The sequence below is a fragment of the Streptopelia decaocto genome (assembly GCF_964273445.1).
Source record: "Streptopelia decaocto genome assembly, chromosome: 10".
Classification (NCBI taxonomy): Eukaryota; Metazoa; Chordata; class Aves; order Columbiformes; family Columbidae; genus Streptopelia; species Streptopelia decaocto.
This window is the reverse complement of record NC_138665.1, coordinates 13198957-13212539: the sequence shown is the minus strand read 5'-3', so window position 1 is coordinate 13212539 and position 13583 is coordinate 13198957. Positions and strand designations below refer to the sequence as shown.

Genomic DNA, 13583 nt, shown 5'->3' with positions numbered 1-13583 from the left:
GTCTGTGGTTCTCATAGCTTCAAGGCAAACAAGTACAGCTGATGCATGTGTTTAACAAAACAATTCGATGCAACATATTGTGGCTGAGCTGTCTGAACAGCTGAAACAGCTCTGCAAACCATCTGTGTCAAGATCCTCTTCCTAGAGTACAGGGAGATAGAACAACCAGCTGGGGAATGACGGCCACCACAAGGTTTGCACCAAAACTGAGTGTTTGCCTCCATGCTGTCCTGGGCTGCTTACCTTCTGTGCCCCATCCCCATCCAAACATACCATGGAACTGCTCTGCTCAGGAAATAAAAATCGCCACTTCAGCAAGTGTTATGCCAGCAGATGCATTTGGAAAACAAAACAAAACAAAACACCAAAACAAAACAAAACCAAAACCAAACAACTAATCTAAAAATCCTAAACATGGCCTTGACATTTCCTTTTCTGATGTCTCTGCCCAAGCAACAGCCGCAGTGTTTAAGAAGGTCTCACTCCATGGAGCACAGCCCTACTGCAGCCCCTGGCAATGCACACACTAATTTCCCACAGCAAAGAGACTGTGCAGCAACTCTGCCTTCTCCGAGACACTGGATAGGGCTGCATTGCCCTGATTTTGCTGGAAGGTGCAAAAGCTCACCCGAAGTTCCTGCAGCTGCAGTGGGGGCATTTGAGCCATGGTCAGCAGGAGTCGTTTTCATTTAGAAAACAAACAAACAAGAAGTAATGTGGGGTGTTTCAAAAAGATGAACCCAAAATGCTGTAATGCTGTTGTGATTTCAAATTGGGTCCATCTTTTTGAAACATCCTGTAAGTATCAGGGGGCTTTGTTGTTGTTGTTGTTGTTGTTGTTGTTACAGTTTTTTTGTTTGTATGTGTATTGTGTATTTTCTTTCCTTTTTTTTTTTTTTTTTTTTTTTTTAACAAAGCAAGAACCAACTTCCTTTAATAGAATTCACTTATCTAGATATCTTTATGATTTAAAACCAAAGAACGGCAGAATGTTCTTCATTGGAATTCATGTGGTGGTGGAGAAAACATGCACACCAAACAGAAACATGATGTTCTTGGGAGAGGACGCTCTGTATTTCAAGACTAAAATCTGTATACACATCAGTCCCTCCCCACCCAGGCAGAGTGTCAGGATCAGAGCACTGAAGAGCTATTTGCCTTGAAGATGCCAAGTGCCCCATGTGAATGTGTGTCGCTGTAAGTGTCCAACCATCCCCAGCTCCATCCAGCCTCAGATTTTCTGTCAATCCCCCTGTGTGCTGACTGCTGTGGCAGCCCACAGCAAGCCTTTTCTGCCAGTCTGCTTGAGCAAAACCCAGTCTTCGCAAGGACTGCAGCCTCGCAGCTGCCCTTGGACAGGTTGACCTCCCCTCACCAAGCACCACTCCCTGAGTGGCCACGACACACAAGTGCAACTTCGCTAACAGCAAACAGCTGCAAAGAATTGTTTAAACCATCCAGTGTGAACAGCTTTCCTCATGGAACTGCTACAGAAAATTGACACAGGAGAAGAAACCAGAGACAATTGAAGCAGGTTCCCATCCTGCCCTCCAGGTACCCAAACATCCCTCGCACCCTCTCAGGGTCTGACCGCAGAGCTGGGGCTGCCCAGGGAGCCACTGTGCCACCCGGAGGTCCCCATCTGATGCATAAAGCCACGAGAGGATAGCCCTTGCCTTTTATGTAATGATGTTCAAGCTCTTAACTGTTGAACTGGAAATATGTTGCAGCCTTTGGGACTCTCAAATTGGTCTTGGCTGGTAGCTGACCAGAAGTTTGTGCCCATGCTGTCAATTTATTTAGAAACACTCATACTGAGAAAACAATAACCTTGCTGCCTGCCAGGTTCAGCTGAGTCCACTTTCAATAAGAGAGAACTTAAAAGGCCAACAACACAATATGTTTTACTGAAGCAAAAAGCATGAAGTTCCTGGCTGCACAGTTGCAAGTGCACCAACAAAGAAAAGCATTTAAAAAGTCAGACAGTGCAAGCAAAAAGCAGGCTCTCAGCCCTTAAAGCTGCTCACCAGTGTTTTCTCAACTACATCAGCTAATGGAAGCCCAACAGGACATTACCTCAATGCTGCAGCTCTTCAGAGCAGGCTGAGACTGCCTCCAATAATACTCAACGTCCAAAAAATATTGTCATGGGTAAATAAAACTTACGTGTCTGTGTGCAGTCAGGATTGGGCTAGCCAAGCTGGTTGATTCTGGATGCTTCTGAGTATGAAATATTGCTTCATACAATTTGGGGCTGGCTTAGGGCTCGGAAAACAGAGCCTTCACAATCCCTTGACTTCATATTCTCCTTGCAGGAGATGCACTGACTTGGCACAGCCTCACCTGCTTTCCTCCAAAATTGTGACATTTTTTATGGCTTTGCTAGGACTTGGAAGGACTGTAGCACAAAAATAGTGTTCTTGCTTCAAGATGTTTGTTCCTCCCACACTTTGGGACACGTTGACGGAGAGGTCAGGAGTGCTGCTGTGCAGATGGCTGGCTTGGTGCCCAATCTCCACCAGCTGGGAGGCTGAGGACATAAAGGCCGAGCTGGGTCCTCCTGCTGTACCCCTATAGCATAAATTCCTGTGTGAAAGCAATAGCTGAGCCCTCAATAAGCTTTTAAGTTGTTACTGCTGCCTCACCAGAAAGTACACTTCCAGACCTGGAATATTCCACTTGTTAGAAACCTGCTTCTGATTCCTAGTTTATTTCTGGCCCTTTTAGTTTGCCAGTGTTTTCCTCTAGCCTAAATAGCTCCTCTTCCTCCTTAGTCAGAACAAACACTCCCCAATGTCCTGATGGAGATCTTTCCTCACTGATTTTTGGCTGCTAGGAGGAAGACGCCAAGCTTTCTACTTCTGATAAAAAGGGCTCTCTATGCCCCTGCCTGGACTTGTGTCCCCCCACCATAATTATCACCAGGGCTGCTGCTGAGGCCAAACACACAGTCCTATCTATTTTTTAAAGCAAAAATGCCAACTAACTACAGCACAACTGGCAACCACATTCATGTACTCAAGGAGTAAAGAACTGGCTAGGGAAAAACACTGTTTGTTCACCACAGTTTGTTGCATCGCCTGCTTTGTTGCACAAAGTTGGTAAAGCATCCTACCACTTTGTTAAATGCCATTGTAGGACAGCCTGGTAGAGGACACAAGCAGTTTTCTCTTTAGCAGCACCCATGAAAAGTGCAAGATAGACCAAATGCTCATTTAATGGTTAGCTCACCTGTGTGCCAGTCTAGTGGCTGTGCTGCAAAAAGAAGGGGGAGCTGAGTGGGCTAAACATTGCCATGGCTTCACGGGGGAATCACTGTGACCTGTGGATTCTCTCTGAAGACATTTTGGGATGTGAACTATGGGTGCCTAGAGGGGAGGTACCCTCAACGCAGGTGAAATTTCAGCTGAGGTTTTGCACTCACCTGTTGCTTTGAGCAGTATCATGATCATTGGGAAGGGTGGGCACCGAAGTCTTCCTCCTCAAAAAGTCACAGAAATAGCTGTTCTAGGCTTCAGTCAGGAAAAAGGAGCCCTATTAAAATCTTCTGTAGCTTTGAAGGGCATCCAGCACCAGCACCCACTTGTTTTTCTGCAGGAGGAGACACTGAGAACAGCACCACACACAAATGAAGAACTGCTCTAGATTTTAACAAATGCGATCAGGCAGTGGTCTAACAGGCACCAGCCTACAGAGAATTTTTAGTGTTCCAGCAATCTAAATATCTCAAAATGCCACAATTAGATCCTATTAAAAACATATGTTGGATAATTAGGCTGTATTTTAATTAAACATTAATTTATCCAATTTGTTGTTGAACTAATTACAAGTCAAACACAGGAAAGCTCAGTACAGTGGTTTTAACATGCTTCTGTGTGATGCTCTGTGATTCGTTTTTCAAGTCACCTGAGTGTTGGTAGCCCACTGGAGCAAAAAAGCAGCAGCTGTTGTCCCAGGAAACTGCAGGGGAAATTGTATTTATAGGCTAAAACATCCTTTGTTTTTTTGGGGGGGGAAGCAGAACGTAAGACAACATTCATGAGAGATGTAACAACTATTGTTTCACAGTCTCAATTTTCCACAATAACTTTTCACCCCTTGGCTGCTGTGGGAAGTCTTCCAGCACCCCAGAGCAATCAGTTACTGGACTTGTGTCACCACTTCTCTACTTGCTAGGTTCCCTCCCTGAATCTTTAAATTTGTGGCCCAAGAGGACAAGCTTTTGCAACCTTTTCTGCAGTTGCACTTGCTCAGCACAGAGTAAAGCCTGCTGGGCAGGACACCAGGACATGCTGTGCTGGGTTGTAAAACAAGAACTATCCCAGGGAGAGCTGCAGGAGGGCTGCCCGTGCAGCTCAGGGTTCCTTCCCATATACCGATATTGCCTCCTTCCATCAGTAGAATCCACGATTTAGGAGTGTTTTAAGCAAAACTTTTCAGTGCATAGCTCATGCATTTGACTGTTCATTAAAGATCTTCTGGTGCGGTTCTTTAATTGGCAAGTGTACCACGCCACATTGCTTGTCTGTCTCATACATATATATCCATATATATCTATATATATCTATATCTCTAAAATCACTCACCTGAAGACTCTCCATATCCATCTTCTTACAGGATTGCAGTGTCCCTGCACATCCAAAAGAGAATGACACATCACACAGATATTTTGTTGACTTCTGACAACTTCAGAGCACAAGTTTCAGTGTGGGTAAAAGCAAACAAGCAGAAGACCTGAGACTTAAAGAAAAATGAGAGAGAGACAATAACAGTCAATAACAACTTTGTAGTTAAAAATGAAAAAATTAAAGTATTTTTTGGTACAGGCACCCCCACCACTACATGATCACTAGAACAGCACACATTTCACGGTGACACCTAGAGCCACATTTATCTTCCCATCACAGGTTTCTTCACCAGCTGTTCAGCTATTCCTACTTTTTCAAGGGAAGACTGAAGCATGATGATACCACCTGCTGCTCTCTGGAAACTCTGAGATGTGTGCGTTCATGTGTACAGATGTGTGTGTAGATTTGTCCATCTCTGTTCCTCTGCTGCATCTGCCTAAGGCTTGGTGGTCTCTGCATATTTTTTTCCCAGGAAAAAGCCTCTGATGCCTTTTCCACTCCAGTCTGAAATGGAGGCAAAGCCAAGTGCAGCTCTTGGCTTGGCACATAGCTATCCTAATGATACTGTGACCCAGGGAGGAAACCAATCCAAGAGACATGAACACACACACACACACACACACACATCTGTTTCACGTGACAGACACTGCTTTTGGAATGCCAGATAAGCATAGTTTGTCTGCAAGATCATACACCCATCATTACTTCAAAGTCAAACCATATTTCTGAAGAGCTGTGTGTGGTTTGCTTTTTTTTTTTTTTTCTTTAAAAGATGATTTTCCTTTGGAATTTATGTCTCCATATCCAGGGCCCTCATGGCTCCAGCACATCAGATGACTGCAGTCAGCTTGCTGACTTGCAAGGGAAGAGCACCGACCACACTCCATGCTGGTGATGGATCACTTTGTAGGGCTGTCCAGAAGAAAGGCCCTAGTGGCTGACATGAGTGTCTCTATAAAGAAAAAGACAGTAACCCCACTGTTCATACTGACTATTCACACATCACCTAACATTAACATATTAAAATTATCACTCAGATAAAAACTATTGCTGACTCACAAGTCACTAAAACAAGGAAAGCCATGTTGAGGTGGAATGCCTTGAGGCTCCTCAGCATTGGCTCTGAACCATATCACCTCCCAGGTGCTACAGCCTCTGGGTAGCTGCTCTGATCTTCAGCAAGCACAGAACCAAAGGAGCAGCTCTTTGTCCTCAAAGGACATCCTTTCAGGCCCAAAAAGTTCCCCAAAGCCACCACAGCTGACTTCATGGATGCTATACCCCAGACTTGACTGTATAGTGCAATGTCACAGATGCAGATGAGCCAACTCACATCTAGAAACCAGGTTGCTCCACCACCAAACTTGGTGCCTGAGCAAACATGGACAGCCTTGCATCTGGCCTCTGGTGGGGAAAGCTGCAAGCCCAGAGAGCTCAGGAAGGTGCTACTTCAGGGGCTGATGCCACAAGTAGACTCCTTGGCCCAAGTCAAACAGGGTGGTCTGTTTGCTGGGTAGGAGGCTCTATGTGCACGCTTGGTCTTGCAGGCAGCCTGCACATCTCCCATCTGGTTTGAGAAACAAAAGCAACCAACACAATTCAGCCTATAGCACCAAGGAACTATTTTCACTTGTTCAGTCCAAACTCAAAACAAACCACCACCATACACACTATTTGTAAGACAAAACCATACCTGAGCTGAAGTTTGAGGACTCACACAAAACTTCCAGGCAGCCTCAGGGCAGGGCTTCTTGAGGCACCACCGTGGTTAATGACTACAGCACAGGACAAACAAAGCTGCTGTGGGAACAACCTGGCTTTGGTTAAGTTGTAGAGAACTAAATCCATCCCTCAAATTGAGGTAATTTTAAAAGTGTCATTTTTAGCAGTTAGTCCTGAAGGGAGCAAGGACAAGACAGGGAATAGTTTATTGCCATCTTTGTATTTAACAAGTTTTGGGATTGGAAGAGTTGGGATATCTGCAGACATTAATTTCTGTGATTAAGCAACCGTGGGTCATACTTCAAGTGTGGGAGGAGAAATGAAATTTATCCTCCTCCTTATCATCATTTTTATTGTTGTTTCATGTTTTTTTGTTTTTTGGTCAGGACATAGTTTTCACTCAAGAAAGATTTTAAATGGGGACAGATGAAAGAAAGAGAGGGCAGGTTCATTTATTTATTTTCTGATAGACCATGAAAAAAAATTAAGAGTGATTAAACCAACAAACTTTCTTTAATAAATTAATAGCAGCATCACAAAACCCTGATGTGAATGACCCAAAGGAAGTTGGGTAACTGACAGTATTTAACCATTCACAAAAATGTTATCACCCACTGGCCAGGAGAGAACACAGGCACTGTAAGGCAGTTCCCTTGTCTGCTTATCTAAACAAGTGACATTCATTGGTACGGGTCCAGCTGAGCCCCAACGCTTGACATACTTACAGTTCTGGTACTGAATATTTTAAAATAATTTATAAAAATTATGTAAATTCTCTGTTCCCTTCCTATTATTTACATCCAGATATAGTAGGTTTCCTTTTTCCCCTTAGAACAGAACCAGCAAGGATAAGACATGAAGGCTCCTATGCAAAGACAATGCCTGTGTGTGGTCTTACACTGAGTCTGAGAATGTTGTGGAAAATGAGCTATTCACTCGTGCTAGAAGCTACTGTAATTCAACTTATTGCTGAATGCTTTCAGAGTCCGTGGTTGGCTTTTAAATATATATATATATGTATATATATGTACACACTCACACATATATATACACACATGTTTGGAAAAGATACGCTGTGAATTCACCTAAGGGGGGGAAAAAAAAAAAAAAAAAAAAAGAGAACTTGAAAAGCAATGTGATCTTCCTGACTTTTTCATTACTGTTTGAGATAGTTAAATCTGACTTACAGCAAAGGGCAGTCACCAAAGGCACAAGTTTGTGTCTCTGGCCAGTCCTTTTCCTGCTGATTACCAGACATTTTAGAGAGGCAAGTGGATTCCTGAGCATTCAAGCTCCTGGCAGTAGCAGCAGGTGGGCACATGGTGCATCTCTGCTGCCTTCTGCAAGCAGTAAGCCATGCTCTGCACTGGAATACCTCACCTATCTGCATGGAAGTTACCCAGGAGGGGATGAGGAAGAAGAAAGGACCATCAACATCAACACATCAGGCTGGGAGAAACCCAGCAGCAGATACAACCCATATGTTGTGTTTTGGCAGTGGCCTCAGTGAGGTTGTTGCTGTAGACAGCAATGTAACAACACAACATTATCCTAAAGCACTAGCAGAATGTTCCATTTCTTCTGCAAGACAATTTTGGTGGGATGAACTCAGCAAGCTTAGAGTACAAGCAGTTCATGTTAGTAAAATGCAATTTATCTATGCTTAGTGTAAGCTTTTCTGTTCTGAGGATTTTCATAGCCAGAGGCTGTCAGTGATGCTAAGTGCATCCATGTTCAATGTGCACTGCAGCATTTGTGCATTAGTTAATGAAGATGTAAAAACCTTATGGGTGATATCTGGCATTAGACAACACTCTACACAAGGAAAATTGCATGACAGGCATCACCCCAGAGACACAGTGCCAGAAAGACACAATGCCTTGAGGGTTTATCTACACAGGAACACAGAGAAAAATTAATTCAAATTATACATGGTGTGAATTAAAAGCAGATTACTTAAACTCCATTAAATCCCAATGTGGACACTTTCATTAAGATTTATGTAATGTAATTTACTTAGGGAGTGAAACGAAATAAATAAAATTTAAAAGTTAATCCAGATTTATCTTCCATGTAGACTAGCTCCAGGTCTGCCTTGCTGTCCTTGTTGATTGTTTCCTTTTGAACCATGTCACCAGCAAATTATTCCAGTCACATACTCTGTCCAGCTCTGCCCATCCCCTCCTGAAACAGGAGAAAGAAGCAGAGACCCTCATTTATTCCTCTCCTGAGCATCTCCCAGGGATGTGTATTCTGCACCTCACCACCTGACCCTGACCAGCACCACATGCACAGCAGCTTCTGGTCTACACCCAAAGCTGTTTTTCTTCACCAGCACTGCACGTCCCACGATGCTGAAAAGTAAAAGCAGATGCTGAACAAGCTAAGGAATAAATAGATGCGAGGACCAAGAAGACAAGAGCTCTTACAAAGTCAGAGTGCTCTTCTACAGTTTAACCAAAGACCCTGATCACCCAAGCAACCTGTGAAGTCAGTGCCACACACATTGAGCACAGCTTGCTCCATCCCAGAGCTGATGATTATCTATAAGACCAAAGGAGGGCTTTTTATAAATCTGAGGCACTCCAGTTATAAAATGGTTGAAGCAGATAACTGGGGTTCTGTTTCTCATACTTCTCCAAGTGTGCAAGTGATCCCAGTCAGGATCACAAAACCACACCAGAACTTCATTCCCCACCTTCCTTCGGGAAACTGGAGCCTCCTGGGGAACAGAAAGAAAATGGCAGGATTGGAGAGGGAGTCAACATTTAACAGAGGTCCCTTGAAGTGCAAGATTGCCCCAGTGTGGCAGCAAGGCACTACCCGTAACAGAACATGTCTGGCCAAGTGCCTGCACAGCCACTACACTTTCATGATGTCTCTCTGCCAGGTTCCTGTACAGTCCTTACACGGCACAAGTAGGGGTGAGGATTTAAAGTACATATTTACTGTCAACTTGAAAAAGAAAGTTATACTGATCAAGTCTAATAGCATGTATTTGATATATAAATATTAACGTGCCATTCTGGACTCCAGCAAATGCCACCTGAGATAAATATTCAGCATTTTTGTTCATGCACTGGAAGAAGAATTCAAACGTTTTGTCCATGACATATGCAAAGTAACTAATAGTTCTGATCTAATATTAACAGTAAATATAGAACCTTAAACTTCACTGCAGTATATTAATATATATGATTTTAAGTACTGGACTGGAAAGACGACTCTCTGTTTTACTTAAAAAAAAAAAAAAGCTTTGTTCAGAATGCAATATTTACATTGTCCTTTGAACAACACTTACATTTTTACACAATATATTTTGGCTACAGATACACTGTAGCAAAAGGCTGTGTGAGCCACCTTTATACACAGCTCACTCTTTCGCTTACAACATTACAGCTGTTTATAGAGAGCTCTGAAGTCCCTGGTTGCATTTCAAGGCCCTCCTCAGCTTCATCTAGTTCCATGCTATTGAGTTCATTGCCATTTCGATAACTAGTTAAAGTCAGATCTTTCCCATATAAAGCTGTTGAAGTAACATTCAGACACTGGTTCTGCCGCAGTGCTGATTTTTTACTGGTCTTGTATAGGCAACGGATGTAATTGGAAAAAGCCCTGCGGTACGTTTTATTGAAGAGTGTGTATACGAGGGGATTAATCCCAGAGCAAACATATCCCACCCAAACAAACACATCGAGGAGTTCACTCAAGAGGTCTTTATCGCAGGCTTCCTTGCAAAGGACAGACATGACATTAGTGATGAAAAATGGGCACCACATGATGAGGAACAAAAAGAAGACTATGCCCAGGACCTTGGAGGCTCTTCGCTCATTGTTGATGGACTGCATAGTTCCCTTCCGAAAAAGCACTGCCTCCTTATTTACAGGAGAGTTCAAGTGAGATGCCCCCTCATGATTGTGAAGCATTGAAATGTTCTCTGTGTTGTTTTCCTTCTTGAGACAGTTTACACTGCTCCTCCTCTGCCTGGGCACCTCTCCACACATGAACACTGTTGCCTGTCTCTGCAGCACCTGGATCGTCAAGCAATACGTGATCACCATGATGATGAGAGGGATGAAGAACGCCATGAAGGATCCAATGAGGACGAAGTTCTCATCGTTGAGGACGCAGGTACCATTTACGAACACCCTGGAGTCATCCTGCAAACCCATGACTGGAATAGGCGTAGATATCCCTAGAAGAACAAGATCAAAAAAGAGACAGTTACCTGGATGAACAGGGCTCCAAAGAGGCAGCAGAGATGATGCAGGTCCTGCACATATTCAGCCCACTGCCTAAAGCTGTTTGAAAGAGAAATTATTTCTCCCAGGTGGAAGGGAGAACCTTGTGCAACAATAATCCTGGGAGCACAGCTCTAGGACATGCACACCCTTCACTAGAAACAACTGCAGCTTTGCTGGGCACCATAGCTGACACAGCTAATGCAGTGTAACTCCTTTATCAAGTTATTTTTCTAGCATATATGTGATTTGTGTAGAAAAGGCAGTCATTACCCTGCTCTGTTCCAGCTGGCCACTCCATGCTTGCCATTTGAATTGGGGTTTAAAGTCACTGACATAAGATAGATAGCAGCAAACTTTAAAGAGAAAAGTTATCAAAATGCAAAAGAATTACAGCTATAAAGATTTAGAAGCAAGTCTCTTAAATACATTAAAATAATCCTGACAGAAAAATGGCCACTTCTCTCATGGTATCATAGACACATGGTAGAAAAGCTTACGGCTTTTCCTTATCAACTATCTCGGTGCAAGCAGACAGTTACTTCTGCAAGGTCTGTCTGCCCAGGCATGTCATCCACAAGCAGTGTGAAACTGAGAAGTACCACATACAGAGTCTTGCTTGAATTCTTAGAGAAGTCAATTACATAGTCACATGAAAAGACTGCAGCATCTATCTGCCTGATTCCTATCCTTCTATCGTGAATACAGGGCTAAAAACTGGAACAGACAACATGAGAGTAGAAAAGGTGTAGCTAAAATGGTAATCAGCTTGACATGATGGTCTGAAATCAGAACCTCAGCTACAAGCTGAAAGGAAGAAAACTTAAAATGATTCAATTATAATAAGAACTGGAGCACAGCTTCTAGCTACTCCTAAGCACTAAGCAGACTAATAAGCCTCTGGATTCACTGCACTTGACAAGGCAGTTTCTCTTCTATCCTCATGGCACAGCACTTTCTACAGTCATGGACTTAGTGGCAGATAAGTGAGATTAAGAACATTTTGGATCCTTTTTCCTCTTCAGCATCACCCAGGACAGTCTGTTTGCCTGGGATTTCAGGACATCAGGCCTTTCTGAAGCAGAAGCCCTGCATGGAGGGTCTCTGCAGATGGCTGTGTGTCCATGCTGTTTGCCACATTGGCAGAGCAATTAGCATCTCAAGCCTGGAGCACAACTGTCCAGGACTGCACAAGGTAGCCCACACCCACAGCTAGCTACTGGCTTCTCCCTCGCAGAGTGAAGGAATGAAAGAATGAAAGCATTTTAAATACCTCTAGTTGAGATGCATTTAAGTAAATGTCCCCAAACACTGCTTTTCTCTAAGGAATATATATCTGTATAGCTGCTCTATCATACCATGTGAAAGTCATCAGCAATTTACTGTGGGGACAGACAGAAGAGGGAATGCAGGACTCATGTGAGATTACTGGATCTCACTTGAATATTCTTCATGCATACTGAGAACCAAGCTTTGTCCCTTGATCTATGGATCTCAGTCCCATAACAGGACAGACCCAAAACCTTCCAAAGAATTTTGTCTAGACACAGCCAAAAACAACAAAAGCAACAACGTTTTGGAATACCACAACCTATGTGTACCTGAGAACATGGAAAAGACATGGTGGGGCAGATCTAGTTAGACCATCACGGGTTCATTTAGCCCTGTCTCTTTTCTTTTGCAGGTACCAGTTTAGGACCATGGTACAAAATGGGGCAGCTTTCAGCATTATAGCTTAGAAAATTCCACAGCAAGAAGTTGCATCCATGTCTTATTTATAAAATAACCTTTGAGAGACCTATCTTCCATGAATTCTTTATCTCACTTATAACTCCACAATACTCAGCAGCATTCTGTTCCACAACCTGTCACATGAACTAAGTATTTCTTTCTCATTTTAAATTTGCTGCCTGATAATTTCCTTTGACTCCCCAGAGTTCCTCTACTGTAAGAAACAGTGAATAATCACTCTCTGGTCACCTTTTCAGTAATTTTGTAGACCTCTATCATCCCTACTGTCTGATATCTCTTATAGAACTGAAGAATGCTATTCTATTTACTCTCTTCTCATGCCAAACTCATTTTATGCCTTTGATTATCTTTCTCCATTTCTTTGCAAATTTATCTCTGTTCTTTTAAAGAAAGAATAAAAAAAAAAAACCCTGCACATCTCGGCAGTTAGAGAGCAGCAGAATGTCTTGTGTCTTCCCTTTTCTACCCTCTGGCCACCCGACTGTCCGTGAGCACTCATTCCACATACACACATCTGTGGGGCTGGCTGTGTCCTCCCTTAGCTCTTTCACCTGAGAAATAACCTATGCTGAGGTCATTGTTGTGTCTGGATTGCTTTTTTTGGGGTTGCTGTGAACAGCACAGGTCTTAGAACTAATCCTGTGGGACTCTGAATTTCTAAAAAGGAAGAGTAACATGCTAAAGAGATTAACTAGGCCATTTTTCCCATTCCAGCTAAGTGTTTTCCAGGACTCTGCAGAATACATCTGCAACTTGCCATTACCATAGAATTACCATTTGCCAGTAATCTAGTGAAGGAATTTCTTCTGAAAAGTAATGATTATAAATGCCTTCTGTTATTATAGTATGTGTTTTCTTAGCCCAAGTGATAGTTTCAGTATTTGGTTTTCTTTCCCTCTACATGGTAACATCTGTCAGTTTACCTTTGGCAAGGCAGTTGTCTCCTTTCTGAGATGTTAACCCCTGTTACCTTCCCAGTGCCAAATCCCTGTGACTGCAGTAACTTTCATCCCAGCAAGCCAGTGACTCTTCATCATTAAAGACATCTTTATAATGCCTGAGCTCCATCAAACCATAGACATTTGAGAAATTGTGTGAGGTGGACAGACCAGTCTTCACACAAAGAAGAAATCTGAATTAGATCAATGGCATTGCACTGGGATTATATTTGCATGGATAATTTTATACTATAGAGCCCTCTATAACACATACTCTTTGAAATAAAACTCCAAAATGAATA

General features: G+C 42.9%; 1 protein-coding gene across 4 annotated transcripts in view; it reads right to left on the bottom strand.

The window, feature by feature from the left end:
- Positions 1-6785: 6785 nt before the first annotated feature.
- The window catches only part of HTR2C (5-hydroxytryptamine receptor 2C), a 116079-nt gene continuing 109281 nt past the window's right edge, over positions 6786-13583 (bottom strand). For all 4 annotated transcript variants that reach the window (XM_082061931.1, XM_082061930.1, XM_082061933.1 and 1 more), the window contains one exon: positions 6786-10545. In XM_082061931.1, coding sequence (XP_081918057.1) covers positions 9713-10545 — 833 coding nt within the window. In that variant the 3' untranslated portion in view covers positions 6786-9712. The remainder of the gene's footprint in view (positions 10546-13583) is intronic.